The sequence below is a fragment of the Balaenoptera physalus genome, assembly GCF_965194825.1.
Source record: "Balaenoptera physalus genome assembly, chromosome: 15".
Lineage (NCBI taxonomy): Eukaryota > Metazoa > Chordata > Mammalia > Artiodactyla > Balaenopteridae > Balaenoptera > Balaenoptera physalus.
In genome coordinates, this window is record NC_138894.1 from 75,278,548 (window position 1) to 75,298,967 (window position 20,420).

A 20,420-nucleotide genomic window follows, 5' to 3' on the forward strand; every position below is an offset into this window, starting at 1 on the left:
GAACAGAGGGTTATTAAAAATTAAAAAGCTAGGAAGAAAAATTCACCTCAAAAAAGACAACACCACATACTCAAAACTTTGTCTGGATTAGGAGTGGAATACCCTGAAACTAGAAAACAGTCTTTGTAACAAGTTTTGTAATTTAACTCTGGATTTGTCTAAAACAAGAAACAGTAAGCAATTACTACCGTTCTCTAGGTAGAGCCAGGTGCGGGGGAAATCTGACCCAGGCCATAGGACACGGCCTGACCCATGGGCACGTGCACCCTTGTGACTGCCACCGCAACCTCGTGTGGTGGGAGCGCGGCCCTGCCAGGTGGGGCAAGAAACAACCACTAGCTCCTAACAAAGTTCTTGGTTCCTTCACTTCGTTACAAATGCTAGATTATCCAAAAAGCCTTGAAAGCATTTACCTATTCAGGCTAGTGGAGTAAGATGATTTTTTTAAAACCTTCACACCACAAGCCCAAACCTGTGGCTGTGTTCCCCTACATATACCACAAGACAAGCACTGGGTAAAGATGAATATTTATTCACTTTACAAAGAGAATGGTATTAAATTGCCATAAACAGCTCCATTTATAGACAAATATAACTATACATTACACCAGTAGCTGACTCTAACTTTCCCAAGATGCTCTATATGGCTCCAGCTCTATTAGTTGAGCACAGAAATCTGTCTGCCACCAATATCAGAAGTCCCTCGGAGATAATGGTTTTATGTTTTACATATTCACAGGTGGGAAAAATAAACCCATCTGCCCAGCCCTTTCTTAGAGTTGAGCTTCCATCTGCATGTTCCCTAGAGAGCACTAAGCAAATACTGGCTCATTCTTTAAAAAAAAAAAATTACTGATAATTTGAAAAGGCTTTTGTAGCACACCAAAATACTTTATACATACATAAAAAATCTTGAGTCAGATTTATTTTAAGGTAAACATACCCTAACACTGCCAAGAGTGGGTAATGAAAAGGAACACATTAAATTACGGAATTATAAAAATATTTTCTTTGGAAAAAAATTCCAACAAGGTTATCATTAATATCTAAAACCAAAGAGAAAAAATAAACAACTGTTCTTTGATCCATTAGTAATTTAAATAAAAATGAAAACCTCTTCAAAAGCAGCTGTAACTGAATCTTTTAAAAAGTTGCAGGTAATGAGCACTTCTAAATCTATACACTGATGATTCTTTACAGGCAACTTGCAATCAAGAAAAATCCTTAATATGGCTAATTCTTTAGTTTTTTAATTATCATAATTTTTCTGTGTTTTAAAAAAATACTTCACATGACAGGTTAAAAAATAAGTGGTTGTTTTGGGGAAGCACTCCAAATATTCAATCTGACCCAAATCAGATTACCACAGTCAATAGAGAAGCTAGGGATACTGGTGATTTTATTTTTTTTAGTCACAATCATTTTTACTCCAGTTTTTAGTTTATCCCTTCATATTTTATGAAAATGTATCAAATTAAAATTTTTTCACTAGTGCTGCTTCATACCAGGATGTGATGAAAGATACCAACCTGAGATAAGAGCTGACTCCTTCACAAAAGTCCAGTTCTTGAACCCTTACATGAGAAATGTCTTTATCTTCACTTACATCAATTCTTGGCATAACCAATCATACCAGGATATTACATTATAAAAATATACCATATATTGGACACTCATGTCAGTACACTGCAGAAAATGTATCTATTTGCTGTGTAAAGTTTATTAACATTTGAATGAAACTCTCTTATTTACACAGTTAAGTCTGGGGTGCTCAAGATAGCAAAGTGGCATGGGAGCCACCATTAGGAATTTGGAAATGTGCAGCGGTCCTTGGCATCTGTCACAGAGACAACCCTCCATAGGAGAACTCGGCAGCAGTGGGTAAGGTGAGCCAGTTTACATAGTTCGTTTGACTTGTTCTTCTCTGTTCATTCTTCTTCACTTTCATTTTCAGGATCTAAATCAGAATCTCCATTTAATTCCTTTTCACTTGCCACATCTCTGTCCTCACCATTTTCTTCACCTTTTTCTTCAGCATCCTCTTCTTCCTCTTCATCAACATCCTCATCTTTTTCACTTCCTTTCTCTTCCTCATCTTCATCCCAATTATCCTGGTAGAAATATTAAGCAAGGAAAGCATGATTGAAGGCCTCATTCTTACAGGGGACAAAGATATAAGGCAGATTTATGTACCAGGAAACAAATTACTCACATCAGAATCCTTATCTGCTATTTCATCATCAGACTCCTCTTCAGAAGATTCTGTAAGGAGGGGGAAACAAGCTTTAATTCTGTGATCGAAGCAGAGGACATAGCCCAGAAAGCTAAACAGAATCAGATTCCTGAATTTATTTTTAGAAATATATTCAGCTATCATCCACCTAAGAAGGAACATTGTTTATATTCTTATCTGCATAAAAGTACATGTATTATACTATTCCACCAAGATCTCATTGAGCAGGACAAAGTATCAAAACCCTAACAAAATCCCATCTAAAAAACTAAGTCATTGTACATTAACTATACTTCAATTAAAAAAATAATTAAAAAAAAAAAAACTAAGCCGAGGATGTGGAGAAAAGGAACCCCTGTGCACTGCTGATGGGAATGTAAACTGGTTCAGCCACCATGGAAAACATTATGAAGACTCCCCAAGAAATTAAAAATAGAATTACCATATGATCCACCAAGTCCACTTCTAAATATATACCAAAGGAAACAAAATCAGGATCTCAGATATAACTGCACTCCCATGTTCACTGCAGCATTATTTACAATAGTCAAGACAGGGAAACAACCCAAATGTCCACTGATGGAAGAATGGATAAAGAAAATGTCACACACACACACACACACACACACACACACACACACACACACACACACACACAAAATGGATTATTATTCAGCCAGGCAATAATAGGAACTCCTGCCCTTTGCAACAACATGGATGGACCTTGAGGGCCTTGTGCTAAGTGAAATAAGTCAGACAGAAAAAGGTAAATACTGTATGATCTCACTCACATATAGAATCTACAGAAACGAGATTCAATGATACAGGGAACAGATTGGTGGTTGCCAGAGGTGTCAGATAGGGGTGGAGGAAATGGGTGAAGGTCAAAAGACACAAACTTCCAATTATAAGATAAGTCAGTCCTGGGTAGATAACGTACACCATGGTGACCACAGTTAGCAATACTCTAATGTTTATTTGAGAGCTGCTAAGAGAGTCAATCTTAAAAGCTCTCATCACAGGAACAAAAGATTTATAACCGTGTGGTGATGGATGTTAACTAAACATTGTGATGATCATTTCACAATATATACATATAGGATCATTATGTTGTACCCCCTAAAACGAGCACAATGCTATATGTCAATTATATCTCAATAAAACCAGGAAAAAAAATCGCAAAAAGTGTAATTAATTAATTCAGGTATGCTTTTATGTTCTTCAGTTATATTTTATAGTTTTCTCTATAAAGGTTTTGTTTCATTTTTTAGAGGTATTTCTAGGTACTGCATAGTTTTGGTTGCTGCTGTGAATGAGATCTTTTTTTCCTAAGACACTTCTGACCGGGACATTACGGACATACAATACATTATTGGGACATAATAATGCTACCAATTTCTTTTTGCTAGATCTTGGTATCTAGTAAACTTGCTTATCTGAATATTTCAATGGTGTGACTAGATTATCAAATAATGAGATGTACAAAGATGGAATTTCATTGAATTATTTTTCTCTATCTATTAAAATAACAGTGTTCATGATAACCTGTTAACATGGTAATAACTACATTAACAGATTTCTTGATACTAAGTCATCTTACAATCTTTAAATAAATTCTACTTGGTAATGACATATTATTTTACTTAAGCACTTCTGTAATCAATCTGCTACTTAGGATATTTGAGGATGGCCTAAGATGTTATTTTCTTGACTATACTTGTCCGGTTTTGACTCATGAAATGTCTAAATTGTTTGTACACGACAAAAATGACTTGTTCCTTAAAGACTGATAAAAGTCACTTATAAAACCTGTGTCTGGTACCCTACGGGGAAAGGTTTTGATTAAATCAATTTAAAGCTATTAGCTTGTTCTAGGTTTCTATTTCTTTTTATTTTTAAGTCTATTTTGGTCATTAAAGTTCCCCAAGAAATTACCTATACCATCTAGGTTTTTTGTATTGGCATAGTTTGTTCATAGTGTTCTTCAAATATCTTCCGTACCTAATGCCCTTTTTTGTTTCTGTATTATATTTGTGCCTTCGCTTTTATTTGATCACATTTTTGCCAGTTTTGCCACAAGCTTGCCCGTTTTATTAGGGAAGGTGTGTGTCAAAGCACGATCTCACACTGATGTTTTTACAAAGTCACAGAACTGGGTCAATGTGAAAAACTAAATGTTTAGCCTATGCCCCAAGCTTTACCTTCTTCATACACCAACTTTGCCTTCTGTGCAGGACAAGTCGGTCCCTTTGTTTTTTCTGACGCTGTAACCTGAAAGATAATCAAGTGCTATTGTGAAGTAGAGTGTAAGTTTATCTCAAGTATCACAACCTTCCCCAACAGTAAACTCATCCTCAACCACTATAATGGATGACCTTAATACGATGTAGATCAAATACAAGGCAAAAGGCATATTCATCAAATACAAGAAAGAATTACTCCATAAAAGCTGAAAATACTTTTAAGGTAATCCAGTTTCTTTCTGTGACAAAAAGCTGTAGAAATACCCTGTGACTCGTTGTTCATAGCACCACAACCACTCTAACTGTATTAACAACTGAAATATGACGGTGAGAACCTCCGAGTTAAAGCTGACACAGGCACAACTAAGTTTACTTACTGTCAAATACATAACATTTCCTAGTCAAAGACTAGGTCCTGATTTACCAATTTTTTGCTGAAACAGGGCACTTTCAACATTCAGGTAAACAATCCTTATTCCTCTCTCCATTCCCATCACATTCAAAAGTTCAGCACAAAACAATCTGATTTACTCACTTGCGTGATTAGAAGGATGAGCTTTCCATGAAGGTGGGAAAGTTTCTGAAAAGTTTTTACTCTGCTTTCCATTAACTGGTACAGTGTCCCCAGCTGGGGTACCAGGTCAGGCAACTAAGGAACAACAACAACAACAAAATGATATTTTGATACTATTATAATAAAACATGGATAACAAATATATAAATCATGCTCAGATATGCCTGAGTATTCAGCCCCCAGCAAATGCTTGCACTTCCAGTGGCAGTGGCTGCTTGTCACACAGCCTAGCAACATCTCAAATTTTCAGAGGCCTTTACTGTCCTAACAGCAAAAAAATAATACATTAAAAAAAAAATAATGATGCAAGGTCAGAAGGAGAAACTGCAAGGAGAGACAAACTGCAGGGTGGGACTTCTTTGTGTTGATCATATTATTTCAGAGAAGATCAACATAAAGGAGACACTAACTAAAGAGTACCCCCAAGCACATACCTCTGGGCTAAAAAGGGCTTCACTCTGAAACTTCCTCTCTGATGATATCACATTATCTACCTCCATTAGGTCCCAGCAGCTAGAGGAAGGCTTTTCACAGCTTCCAGAGACCAGCAGGACAAAGTGACAGAATACAAAGCTGACCTTATGGTATTTCAAACATACTTCCTGTTAATGAACCCTCTGAGTTATACTTCAGAAATTAAAGCAGGAAATTATTTTCTTTGTCCCTCCAGAGCTTCAGAAAAAGGGACCCCACTCTTTGCCCTTTAATTAGCCTTTACTTGCCCTATCTCTGACACTAAATAAGAGTGTTTCATTTAAATGTTAAACTTTAAACAGTAAAAATGAGAGTGTCTGTACATTACTAAAGCCCCCATGCCTAGCACAGTGCTTGACTTAGAGAAGGTACTTAAAGGTATCTGATAAGGAAAGAAAAAGTGAAGGAAAGGTGGGGGAAAAGCGCTGTTTTCTGAGGAGAGAAAACTGTTTTAGGCTGGAGTCCACCCTGTACCGTACTTCCATGGTCTATTTTGCCCTGACCTAGAATGTTACAAGACTACTACTCCAGTGGTTATAACTTAGGGGTTGATTCCAGAAGGGATTTCACTACAAGTCCTCCTAGGGCTCTTTTTGCTTCTAAGCAATTCAGTGAGGTCACAAAATGAGTGTCATCCTACGCTTGTGGTACTCTTTCCATGCCCGTCACCACGCCACTCAGACACTGCCCCCAATCCAACTCCCAAGATTTCCGTAAGCAGGGAAACCCAATATGCATTCTTACTGTTTCGTATCTCTTCCCGCATTTTAACACCCTGACAGAGATCTCCACAGGCATACAAAGAACGAACTGCCGAACTCAAAACAGGTTAACCAATAGTTTTTCCTATCTCAAACTACTGAAGGAAAAGGATCCTGAGACAGAGGACAAGGGACAGCGATCAGGCAAGAACTGGGTGAAACTGTTAAGAAGGGAAGAGCTATAGTTTAAGGAGTAATTAAAAATTTTCAACTATCCACTAAAATCTTTCAAGAAAACCTATTGTACGGTTCTAGGTAGCCAAATAAAAGAAGAACGAGTCAACTGCATAATTTTATTTCTAGCTTAAACTATAATTAAATTGATGATGTGGCAATAACCCAGCTCATACTGTGACATATAAAACTGGGGGTTTTTTTGGTGTTACTTTATGATTTTATGCTCCCTCCCTTCCATCTGTATAGGTAATCAAGAGTTGACATTAGTCCCAGCAAAACGTCAGCTATTAAGATATTCATTTCATTTTTATCACAAGGTAATATAGACATGTTAGCATAGATATAAACTTTAAAAAGCTACTAAGTTTTTAGAAGAGGATGGGAGAGATACATACAATGTAAAGATAATTTTGCTAAACAGGTATGTATATAGAAAAACACCTGAAGGCTAGTATGTAACTTTTCTCCTTTCTGTATTTTTCAAGCTTCTCTACAGAATATATATTACTTTTAAAATCTGGGCCAAAAAAGGGCCAGTTTATAAAAGGTAACAATGATGACAACGTGACATTGCACATGGGGAAAAAACAAATTCTTTAAAAGCAGCAGCTGATGGTTAAAGGGCAGATGGAGAGAAAATGGTTTTGTTAAGCTATCAGTTGATAATCCTTATCAAAGCCAAACTGTTCAGCAACTACAGATGAAAAGACTCACTGTGGATAAGTAGGATGCATGGGTCGTTAACACGCATTTTAGCCACTGAACCATTAAAACAGCACTGAAAAAAAAAAAACACATCAACTAATATTCACAAATTCAAAATTAAATACAACGGAGTTATAAAGATCTAGAAAATGACTCTAATAAATAAACCACTGTGAATATGACAGTCGTTCATTCTTTCACTGGGTCTGTTTGAGGTCTGTGTAATATACTCATCTTTTGAGGAAGGGAGGGGGTAGCAGGATGGACTAGATAACAGGACAAAAATCCCTTCCTCTAAAATAATTCAATTCCAGATATAAAACCTATGCTTTACTTCGTAATTAGCTGATACCAAGGCAGTAGACTGGGCTCAGCTGACTTTGCATTTTATGCTCATATCTGAGCCCATCATCTACTCATCATCAGGTACAAACAGCAAAAGATTTCCACACCAACATTAAAAGACAAATATAGACCAAAAATGTAAGCCAGGCCTAATTAATGAAATCTTTAGATTTCCTCTGTGAGCTCCAAAGGCTAATGGAGCTTATCACGAAAAAAAACTTAGAAAAGAAAAACTATATTATAGACTCTGATAATACTATAGTACAAGCTGAGATCTTTGAGATATCAACACCCTATATAAATATTAAATCATCAAATTAGCAAAAAAGACCCACAAAATTTAGTTATATAAAATCTTTCCTTGTAGTGTCTTAAGCAACTACCAGAGGCTGAACAAGTTCTACAAATGGCCAGTTTTACACATCGTGATTAGGCCTAAATTATTAAATAAGACTAATCCATTAAATGACCTGATATAATAAAGCTGAAAAACCTCAAATTTTCTGAAGGGAAAAACTATAATACAATCTTAGAAATAAGAATCATTCAATTTAAAGTAAGTGCAGAGAGCAAAATCTGACACTTTAATTTGAGTTTTATTAGTTAGAATTTGAGGCTACCTACTATGTAATCTCATGTTGCCAGACACTGCTGTTTTTAAACAATCACATTTAAAATACTTATAAAATCAAAGCAATTTAAGTCGCCTAAACATCTTACCTATTAGGATGTCCTTGTAATCTCTTTGTAAGCTGAGGAGGAGAAAAACAGTATTAGCAACAGTACTTCAGAGGCAGCCAATCTCCATCAATTCCCACGATAACACATCCATGAGAACAAAGGAAAAGAATGACTGCATTAGGAAATCATTATTCTTAAATTTCCTAACTCCTAAATGTTCAACCAATTTAACATAATCTAGGAATACATTCCCAAAATAAAAATAATTATCTGATAAAAATCTAGGCTAGGATTTATATGAATGAATGTCCAGAACAGACACAAAGACAGAAAATAGATTAGTGGTTGCCAGAAAACTGGGGGGTAAGGACAAATGGGGAGTGATTAATGGGTACAGGATTTCTTTTTGATGTGGCACTTGCACAGTCTGTAATATATTATAAAACACTGAACTGTACACCTTAAAGGTATGTAAATTATATCTCAATTTTTAAAATACATAGAAAAATATCTAGGTTAGGCAAATTTTGTCTGAGTAGATCTAGTGATCATCTATCATCGACTCTAAATACCCTGCTTGCTTACATACTGCAAATCCATTTCTCTAAATACTGGATTTTGTCTTTGAGTCATAGCATTAGGACCTTAAAACGAGACGCGTACTCAGTTACCTCTTGCAACAACGGAATGACAGCATGCAGGGGCATCCTTAAGACAGTTCTCTTTATTAGGTTTAAGTTCTTAGTTTGAAGTACTTTCTGTGAGAAAAAAAAATTGTAAATAAGCATACTCAGAAACTAAGGACACTACAGGGAATACTGTCACTAAAAATTATCTTAAAAACCAAGCAATACTGAACTGTAGCAAATAAAGGTTGGGACTAAATGGAGAATGTTATATTATGTCTTATGGCTATCAGACAAGTACAGTCTTCAAGTATCAGGACATTTACTCCATTAAACAAGTTTCTGCTCCACAAATTCTAAATTCTTATAAGCTAATTTTTGATATAAAACAGAAAAGAACACCTCTCGACATTTAAATACAGGTATATACACCACTTTAGAGAAGTTCTCAAACCTTTGTTTTATGAAACATATCTTGTCATATCAACACAAGAGTGAGCAAAACACACTAAAATCACACTTACAATGAAACATACCTTTTAAATGTTTTTGATAAAATTTTAAGCCAATCAAAAGATCATATAATGAGTGCTTGAGTCAAAAACTTTAAGGGTGAAACGCAGTCTCCACCCCACGTTGTATGGATAGAAAAGGAGATAGAGCAGATTAGTCCAAATTCTGGCAGGCCTTTCTATTTCTCCAAACCCCACCCAGATGCTTCATCTATAGGAGAGGGTGGGAAATGAGTCCTTTCAGGTTTCAAAATCCAGATACCCCCTTCCTCTTTAGTACTTTTAAATATTTATCTTTCAAAAGGGTTTACTGGGGCTTCCCTGGTGGCGCGGTGGTTGAGGGTCTGCCTGCCAATGCAGGGGACACGGGTTCGAGCCCTGGTCTGGGAAGATCCCACATGCCGCGGAGCGACTGGGCCCGTGAGCCACAATTACTGAGCCTGCGCGTCTGGAGCCTGTGCTCCGCAACAAGAGAGGCCGTGATAGTGGGAGGCCCGTGCACCGTGATGAAGAGTGGCCCCCGCTTGCCACAGCTGGAGAAAGCCCTCGCACAGAAACGAGGACCCAACACAGCCATAAATAAATAAATTAAAAAAAAAAAAGAGAACATTTCTTTTTTTTTAAAAAAAAAAAAAAAGGGTTTACTACTAGAGGAACTTCCCTAATGGTTGGTGCATGCTATGTTTTGGCTGTTGTTGCTATAAAGATCATGTTCAGGATATAAACAGTAGAGGTATTACAGGGCAAAAACATGGAAAGTTCATTTTCAACCTACTTTAATGGTCTTAACATACCCTTTCAGAATTCCCTATGGATTTTATTTGCTTGTAAAAATATCTTTACACCAAGCCCTTCTTAAATCTATCAAGTACTACTTAAAAACTATCACTGACATAATTACAGTTTATTATGCAAAAGAAAGATTATGTATTTTTATACATAATCATTGGGGAACTGACGGATGGACTGTCCTAATATTGTCATTTTCAAATAATGAGAACACAAGATCCAAAGCAAAATATGTTGAGAACTTAAATAATTCACAAGGTGTCTGATGATACCAAACATCCCTCAAATCAAGTCTTTGTTATAAATCAGTTATCACAAAGTTCCAACGATGTACAAGTTACAGGGAACATTGTCTGAACTAGTCTACAAATACTTTTTTTTAAATGAAGTACAGTTGCTGTACAATGTTGTGTTAGTTTCTGCTGTACAATGAAGTGAATCAGCTATATGTATACATATATCCCCTCTGTCTTGGACCTCCTTCCCACCCATCTAGGTCATCACAGAGCACTGAGCTGAGCTCCCTGTGCTATCCAGCAGGTTCCCACTAGCTATCAATTTTACACATGGTAGTGGGTGTATGTCAATCCTAAATCTCCTAATTCATCCCACTCCCCCTTTCCCCCGTGTCCACACGTCTGTTTTCTATGTCTGCATCTCTTTTTGTTAAGGTACTCAATTTTCACAGCATGTTCACCAAACTACCAGGTTTCACTGTCTTAAATGGCCAAGTAAAATAGTAGCACTTCAGGTCAAGGAATACAATCTTGAACTTGCTGCTGCACATTATTTATACCAAAAGCTTGGTTAAGAAACATAATGTAGGGCTGAAGGTTTGAAAAACACGTGGTTTGTGAAATCCTCTAGTGCTCTAAATGTAAAGTGATCAGATAATTTGTTGTCCAAACTGGGACACTTCTGTGAATGAAAGGAGTCACTATTAGTAATTACACCAAGTTAAGAGGTGTAAACCAGAACTGTCACAGGCAAATAATGGTATGTATGGCCTAGCTATTTAGAAGTTATTCCAAACTGCAGGACAGAAAAATTTAACAAGCTCTCAGATAATCCTTATGCTCACTAAAGACAGAGGTTCTATGATAACAATTTTCAAATTAAAAATAAGCAAAAAAAAATAAGTTATCCCAAACCAAGCAAAATGATAATGAATAGAGGAGTTAGCATTATTAACTTCTGCCAAGACTATAAACCACAGCTACAAGTAGCAAGAAGATGATACTGAAGATGGGATTTTTTAAAAAAAACTTTACTGTATTATAACTGAAACATAACAGTGCACATTTAAAGTGTACTATTTGATCAGTTTGACAAACATATTTACCCATGAAACAAACACTATAATAAACATTCTATCACCCTCAAGTCTCCTTGGACCCTTTACATTCTATCCTTCCCTTCCACCCCACCGCCCTCAGGCAACCACTGAACTACATATTGGTTTGCATTTTCTAGAATTTTTCTATAAATGAAATCAAACTGTATGTACTTTTTTGTCTGGCTTCTTTCTCACAGCGTAAGTTTGAGATTCATTCATGTTGTTGATGAAGCAATATACATTCTTTACATTGCTAGATAACAATTTATCCCTTCATGTGTTCAGGGTTCTTTCCAGTTTGGGGCTATTAAAAATAAGGCTGCCGTGACCATTCGTGTACAAGTCTTTGTACGAACATTTGTTTTCAATTCTCTTGGTAAACATCTACGAGGAGAATGGCAGGATCTTATGGTAGATGTGTCCTTCACTTTTAAGAAATGGCCAAACTGTTCTCCAAAGTAGGCATACCATTTTCCATTCCCCCCAGCAAGATATGAGAGTTCCAGTTACTCCACATCCTCCCCAATAGATGGTACTGTCTTTTAAATTTTAATCAATCTATAATGGGTATGTAGTGTTATCTCACTGTGGTTTTAATTTGCATTTGTGATGATTAATGATGTATATAATACCTTTACATGCACTCACTGGCCACTGGAATTCTTTTTTGAAATATGTGTTCACGCACTTACCAATTGTATTTTATTTGAGTTGAATCTCACTATTGAGTTAAGAGTTCTTTATCAATTCTGGATATAAATCCTTTGATATATAAGTTGTTTTTTTTTCCCCCAGCCTGTGGCCTGCCCTTCCATTCTCCTAACATTGTCATTTCAAGAGAAAAGTTTTTAATTTTTATTAAATCCAAATGACCAATTTTTCCTTAAGTGTTTCATGCTTTTTGTGATGAACCTAAGAAGGCTTTTTCCATGCAAATCTGCATAACATTTTCTCCTATTTTCTTCTAGAAGTTTTGAGGGTTGGTTTATACATTTATGTCTGTGATCTATTTTTGTGTAGATTTTTGTGTAAGATGTGAGGAAAGAGTTGAGATGCATTTTTTTCCATATAGATATTCAATTGATTCAACTGCAACTGTTGAAAAGACTTTGCTTTCCCAATTGACCCAACTTAGTAGTACCTTTACTGAAAACCAATTGCATGTGGTCTATTTCTGGACTATTTTGGTTCCTTAATCTATATTTATTTTTTCACTAATACCAAACTATCTTGATTACTACAGCTTTTTCTTGAAATGAGGTAGGGTAAGTTCTCCAATTTTGCTCTTCGTTTTATAATTACTTTGGTTATTTCATGTCCTTTGAATTTCTAAAAGGTAGCTGCTGGAATTTAATTGGGAATGTATTGGACACATAGAATAATCTGGGGGGAACTGCTCATCTTAACAATATTGAATCTTCCAACCATGAACATAGGTCTTGGTTAATTTCTCTCAATTTTTGTAATTTTCAATGTAGGGGTAGAAACATGTTTTGTAGATTTATCCTAGGCATTTTTTGGTACTACTGTAAATGGGAACTTTTAAGAAATACTTAATTTAAATAAAATTTTTAAAATATTTTAAAATATCTAACTCCTATGGGTGCCACAGATTACATAAATACCTAAGCATATCTTTTTTGCATAAGCTATAGACTACTTCTTTAGGTCAAAGTGCCACTTTCCTAAAAAGCCATAAACTTTAATGTCAAGTGTTCTACAGTAGGGATTTTTAACCTCACCTTTGGTCCTATGTTGCATACCTGACACTGCTCACTTTCTTCTTTCTTTTTTTTTAATATTTATTTTGGCCGTGCTGGGTCTTAGTTGCGGGATCTTTTAGTAGCGGCATGCGGACTCCTTAGTTTTTAGCATGCACGTGGGATCTAGTTCCCTGACCAAGGATCGAATCCGGGTCCCCTGTTATTGGGAGTGTGGAGTCTTACCCACTGGACCACCAGGGAAGTCCCCTTTCATTCCTATTTTTAATGACCTCCTATTATATTTCACATATCCTCAGACGGTACCTTTGGAAATGAGGAACACACTTTCCAGGGGAAAAAATATTTGATTTTTTTTTTTACTTGCCTCTTTCTCTGTAGAATGCCTGATATCCCAGGTAATACAGTATGGGAATACTCCTGTATTCTAGTTTTTATTTCTTTTTTCTTTTTTGTAAAGGTTATTGACTTCTACTTAAACAATACAACGTATCACCTCAAAATCCTTAATAATGAAAAGGTCTTACACATACAATTCTTTACAATTTAAGAAGTGCTTTCACAAACATCATTTCCTTTACTCTCCCAACAACTCTATGACACCTGACAAAAGTACACACTGTCACATCTGAAGTGCCAGATGATTCTAATCTGAATCTCTTCAAGCTTCTAGATCCAACTACCATTGTACAGGAAATATGACGGACAAGAATTATATTAAATGATACTTGTTGGGTTAAATGACCCAGTAAAATGGATTTGCAGGAGGCAAAATCTAGAATGTGAAATCTCTTTAGAGCAAATAACCTAGCTTCCCCAAATTGCAAAAGACAGAAAAGGCAAATCCACCAAATAGTGTGGACTTCGTTGGGATCCAGTTTTGAAGAAAGCAAAGAAAAAAAACTTTACAAGACAATCAGCGAAAGATAAATACTAACTGGATATTTGATGATTTTAAGGAATCACTGTTCACCTTTTTAGGTGTGATAATTGTGGTTATGTTTTTAAAAGGAATTGCTATTGTTACAGTTGAACAGGGATATATTTGTGGATGAAATAAATAATAGGTCTGACATCTGCTTCACTATAACCTGGGTAGGGGGTGAGCAAACAGATAAAACAATAATAGATAGATTGGCTAGTGCTGATAATTTTTGAAACTGGGTGATGGGTTCATGGTGGCCCACTGTACTATTAAATGTTTTGAAATGTTTCTTGGAAACAAAACAAAACAATAACTGATTCACTTGTACTACTGAAGAAGTTTTCAAAGCACAGTTAAGTAAGCAATGATGGCAGATAAGTTATATTTTAATAACACTGTCAATTGTTTTCTATAGCTTATTTCTCACCAAATCCTCACCTAGGTTTCTACGCCATGTTAAACTAAAATTGACCTCCCAAAATACATACACTCACAAACTATTTTAAAAGTAATTTTAGGTTTTTAGATATGCCTGGTTTCCCCCCTCCTGTTTTGCAAAATCCCCTTAAACACAAATATAAGATATTCCCATTTAGATCAAAACACAAGTCAGAGAGACCTTATTCATAGGTTGCATATTAAAGTCACATCTATACTAAGTGGCACCATAATATCACTAAGAGTCACTAGGAATAAATGCACTTAGCAAATATAAACTGCTTTAATCTGATCAGGCAGTGCTTAAGTCCAATTTTTTACACTTAAATTTTCTCTACAGACCACTTCCAAATTCTGAATTTAAGAGGACCAAATTAAGCAACATCATACAAGCAGTCACCAACTTACAAACACAGAAATCGTAAGTGCCTCCCTTTTATATACCCCCAACCCTCTTGAATTTTTCCCTCAAACCTCCTATCCATTGCCAAGGTTCCACCTCACCGCCCCCTCTCACGGCCAGGGGGAAATAAGTTTCTGGAATCCAGAGTAAAAACTCAGGAACGCATTTTCCTACAGAAAAAAATATAAATTGTGATCTAGAATGCTGAGTATTATAATCCAGCTACACAATGTTTATAAAGGCTTTTGTGAACTAAAGCCTAAGAACCTAGTAACAATTCACAACAATATTTCTATGAGAAAATGCATTCCAGGTTCAAAATAATTTAATACAATCCCTTTGTAGGTTGGTGACTGTCTGTATAGTGCCACCAAGTGATATATATTTGACTAAACTCACAAAACATTAAATTCAAGACAGCTACATAACATGACTATTCACTCTGTAAATGTGCTGTCAATCACTTTCTAAGAAAAATTAACCATCTTAATTCATTTAAAAACTGCTATAATACTTACATTTAGCATTTCAAAATCATTACTTTCTAAACCCTGTGTGAGGAGAACTGGAAAACTGTTTGTCTGTGGAAGGTTGTCCTTTTCTTTTTTCGTATCTATATCCAGTGCTCCCAGGCGTTCTTCAATGCTAACCTACAGAACAGAAATGACCAGTTAATGTTATATCAGACAACACCTAAAGCAGTTTGGTCAAATTACTTTGTGCTTATGTCTCAGAAGACAAAAACCACTGATTGATTCACACCTCAACACTGAAAAACACAAATATGCTCTTCCTCATTCCAATAGAATCTCATCACCATAAAGCCAATGTCGTAGACAAGTGTAATATCTGCAATCCAAGTTTCCAGACTCTAGTGAAAAAAACAACTGAAAACCATGATTTGAAAATGTAATTCATAAAAAACCCTCTATATGAAGATTCAAAAAAGACAAGGATCTGGCATCTGATTACTAAAGCACAAGAAAAGACTTATAATCACAAAAGCTTCCCCTTCTGTAATTATCCCTTGCCATCAACCTCAGATCTTTTGCTAACAAATATTATCAAAAGAGCATAAAGACAGTTATGTTCCCCCCAAAATTTATAAGATGTCTTCCTATTTTTCTCTTTGTTTGCTATACAAAAACTCACTTGTACATAACTAATCCCTTATGAAAGCAAATCTAACAATTACGTTCTGCCAGTCCCTCGGTAGCTCAATCAAAATACAAACGTTCTGTTACTACCAAAGCAAACAGAGAGGCTTTGGTAAAGCCTCCTGTTTGGGTTATGTTTTATGAAAAACATTAAAAAGGTAGGAAAAAATTAAAGGGTAGGATCTAGGCCAAACTAGAGGAAGTTGGCACCTTATTTTTAAATCAGGTATCATGTTATTGAGAAACAGTTTTTAAGAACAGCAATGTTATTCCCCAACCCCCCACCCCCAATAAAGCACAACATTTAAAATCAGGTAAAGAAACACTCTTTCTCTAATGATAAAACAGTTAAAATTCTAGATTATTTAGTCAAGAGTGACAAGTGAATGGAAGACAAAAAAGAGGATTTTTCACAGACAACTACAGTAATCACAAGAGGGTTTTAAGAGTTGAGAAAAAACGGAATTTATACGCACTTTAAGAGGTTATAATGACGATCACTTTTAAAGACTAACTAGCATTAAACCAGCCAGGAATGCTCAGACAGCCAAGAGACAAGGCATCATTGGAACTCAGCAACATGCGAAACCCAATGAAAACCATCACAGCGTGCCCTGGCTTAATCTACAATTACCTTATGCAGCTAACAATGAACAAATGGCCAGAAGAGCATCCTCTTTAGTTAAGAAGAGTTTTGTCCTCTCCGTTTTCTGAAGTTTCAACTTTGGCTCCATCCAATGTAATTCTTAGAATCTCCCAAGTAATCTTAAATTTCAAACTCAAAAATGGTTAGAATGAGTGTATTACCTCATTTTCCCCTAATTTCCTCTTGCTCTCTACTTCCTCAGTCTGTGGAGGCGCAGGCTTGATAGCTGCATGATGACCAGGTATCCCAGGCACCAGAACTTTTGCTTCAGAATTCATCACTGGTGTTCTCACCTGTTAAACAGGAACAGGAGGGGTGTGACAAAGGAAACTGTCTTACTCCTTGCAAGATTTATCCCCAATGAGAAAACTAACAGCTTTTAAAAGGTTTTCCTACTGAAAAATTTAATGTAACTAACTCAATAGGATATGAATTAAAGATATATTTTAATTGAATACTGGCATTTAAGTATAATCTGAACATTCATGGTTTTAAAGCCTGCAACATGTAAGAGTAAGAACCAAGAAAAACAAAATCTACAGATTACACAATGACACACTGACTTAAAAACTCAGGGGACAGGGGTTCGATCCCTGGTCCAGGAAGGTCCCACGTGCTGCAGAGAAACTAAGCCCATGTGCCACAACTACTGAGCCTGAGCTCTAGAGCCCACAAGCCACAACTACTGAAGCCCGTGCTCCGCAACAGAGAAGCCCGCGCACCGCAACGAAGAGTAGCCCCCGCTCGGCGCAACTAGAGAAAGCCCACACGCAGCAACGAAAACCCAAAGCAACCAAAAATAAATAAATAATTTTAAAAAAAAGTTAAAGAGTGAAGCTGTACATTCTATGACTACCTCCAATAATTGATCTTTGCCAGAAATGCTCAGACAGCCAAGAGAAAGGTGTCATCTCTGAAACTCAGCCAGAAGCGAAACCATATGAATGTCATCATAGCATGTCTTGGCTTTCCTTTTTTTCATTAGACTGCCAAACATATGATGTCTCCATGTAGATGCCACATTATATTCAAAATAAAGCATGACCAAAATGTTCTTATATCTGGTATTTAATTCCAGCCCCATCATGGATTTAGGTTTTATTCCACCCTGAAATACAGCATTCCTCTCAACAAAGTTTTGCCCCTTTAAGTACAGAAATTGATGAAATAATTTGATAAATTTGATACTGATATTTACTCAGTGATCCTGCACTGGGGGTGGGGTGGAGAAGGAAGAATTAAATAAATCCAAGGTCTTCAACTTCTAGTCACCTATTCACTCATTCGTTCAACAAATCAAGAGCACAGAAATGAAAAAAGTTTTACAGTCTTAATATCTAAAATCTAATCCCACAAAATTTGTTAACACAAGATCATAAAGAGGATATTAAGAGTTTAAACACAGTATTACGTAACAATTCGATTCACTCAAATATCTTTTTTCTTAACTTCTAATATGTAATGCACTCACCTTTGTTACAGCTGTTTCTACTTTTGGGGCCCAGCAGATTGAAGTATCTCTTACTAAACACATATGAGGTTCTTTGGCATTTAAAGCCTGGGAATAGAATTTTAAAGAGGGAAAGGGGGTGGAAGGGAAAAAAAAAAGTGTCAAACAAAGTAATCGGAAGTAAGAATAAAGTGAAAAAGAAATGCATTTTTATAAAAATACAAAAAAGTATAGAAGGCTTCCACAGAAAACTCCTGGTCACTCAGACTGATCACCATTCAGATTGATGCCATATGAGGAAAATGGGTAAACTCTGAAGATACCAGGCATAATGTTTACTTTCTTCAGTTATGTATTGCTCAAATCTTTCACATACGCAGTTTTTAAAGACTGACATTTAAAATGTAACAGATTTTAAAGAAAACATTATTAGCTCATCACCTTATAATCTGTCCTAAAAAAGACTGGTCCTACCCTCAATTTCCTACTGCTATCCTTCCACAAGCTAGTCAAAGACAAGCAATGCTGATTAACAAAATGCTCTAAGGTGAATCTCTATGTCCTGATATGGTATTAAACAGGAGGGGAAGTGAGATGCAGCAAAGTACATACGTATCTATAAGGCTTTAAAGTTATAGGTAATTGTCTATACCCACCTAATCAATATCTGGAAAGACACAAAGCACACAGGAAACAGGCTGCATCTGGAGAGTGAGGTTATGGGATCTACGTATGGTAAGGAGATGTATGTTTACAGTTTAACACTTCTCTCCCTTTCTTATCACACCATAACCATGTATTACATTTTTTTAAAGTAATAAGTATTTTTAAATAGACTCAACAAGAGATTGCTTGAGCAAGAGATATTCCTCTCATAGTCTCACCTATTGGACATGCTCGTAATAACTCACCAAAAGTCTCCAAAGAAACTTTTGTAATCAAAAAACCTAAACCACTGCCCCACTCATTACATTTCCACTTAGAATATTCAATGTGTGCTATTACTAAGGGATCTCTTATTAAGATTTATCTTTTGGGTAATTGGGCAAAATTCACCCATACCTGTGGCTACTGAGCACCTGAAATGTGGCTAGTCCAAACTGAGATGGGCTTGTAAGTGAAAAATATACACCAGATTTTAAAGACATAATACCAAATAAAGGAAGAAGGGGGGTAAAATATCTCAAATAATGTTTTATACTAAACATTAAAACGATATTTTGGATATACTGGGTTAAGTAAAATTACATAGTTGACCCTTGAACGATGCAGGGGTTAGAGGTGCCGACCCTCTGTGCAGTCAAAAACCCACTTATAACTTGTTCATAGTTATAACGTATCCATAGTTCCGCATCTGTGGATTCAACAACCTTGGATAGTGAAGTACTGTAGTATTTACTATCGGAAAAAATCCATGCCTAAGTGGACCCACACAGTTCAAAACTGTGTTGTTCAAGGACCAACTATATACAGAGTTCTCACAAGTTAAAATAAACCATCCACTGAAAAGTCCTTCAGTTAAGGGGAAATATATGACATCTTCTTAAGTATTCCAATAAGCAGACCAATATATCATTTTAAAATCATTCTCTTCCACAGACATGTTGATGTTGCACTGCTTTACTCCAGAGGAGTAGCTACGTACCACTCGCTCAACGGTGGGCTGAAACCAACTGCCATATACAAGCAACAATGACATTTTGTCAGAGCAAAAACCAGCTGCTAGAATAGGGATGGGTTTTGGTGTTGATTTCTTGCCTTTCCCAGGCGTTGCTATCTGAATTGTGCAGTTTGAAGTCAAAGGCTTTTTGCAGTATCTGGAAATGGGAAAAAAATGAGATTAGAAAATGTGAAATAGCATCTCACACTAATTCTCTGAAGTTGGTGTCATGAAATGTCACCAACCCCGGTGTCATGAAATGTCACCTCCCCTGGCCTCCACATCATCAGGAGTGACCAGTAGTGACCAGTGTCCCCAGAGCTCTTCATCTGTCAAGACTTCCTGTTCATCCATCCTGTTCTTCCATCTTGTCAAGAGTTCCTGTCAAGACTTCATCTATCCCCACCCTGCCAACATTCAAGACCTCACCACCAAAACCTGCCTTGAGGCACACTTGCTCTTCTATACAGCTTTGTCAACCCTTACAAAAGGCCCCAAGCTCCCAAGGCTCTCTCTCTCACCACCCTGAGCTTCAGCCCCAAATGGCTCTGTTCTTGCCCTACT

General features: G+C 36.4%; 1 protein-coding gene across 2 annotated transcripts in view; it reads right to left on the bottom strand.

The window, feature by feature from the left end:
- Positions 1-516: 516 nt before the first annotated feature.
- Positions 517-20,420, bottom strand: part of WDR43 (WD repeat domain 43) — a 50,360-nt gene continuing 30,456 nt past the window's right edge. For both annotated transcript variants that reach the window (XM_082426145.1, XM_082426146.1), the window contains 11 exons: positions 19,842-20,013; positions 18,218-18,304; positions 16,908-17,039; positions 15,462-15,593; positions 8,865-8,951; positions 8,233-8,264; positions 7,177-7,240; positions 5,012-5,125; positions 4,435-4,504; positions 2,213-2,262; positions 517-2,111 (listed from right to left, as the gene is read on the bottom strand). In XM_082426145.1, the coding sequence (XP_082282271.1) occupies positions 1,929-2,111; positions 2,213-2,262; positions 4,435-4,504; positions 5,012-5,125; positions 7,177-7,240; positions 8,233-8,264; positions 8,865-8,951; positions 15,462-15,593; positions 16,908-17,039; positions 18,218-18,304; positions 19,842-20,013 (1,123 nt within the window). In that variant the 3' untranslated portion in view covers positions 517-1,928. The remainder of the gene's footprint in view (positions 2,112-2,212; positions 2,263-4,434; positions 4,505-5,011; positions 5,126-7,176; positions 7,241-8,232; positions 8,265-8,864; positions 8,952-15,461; positions 15,594-16,907; positions 17,040-18,217; positions 18,305-19,841; positions 20,014-20,420) is intronic.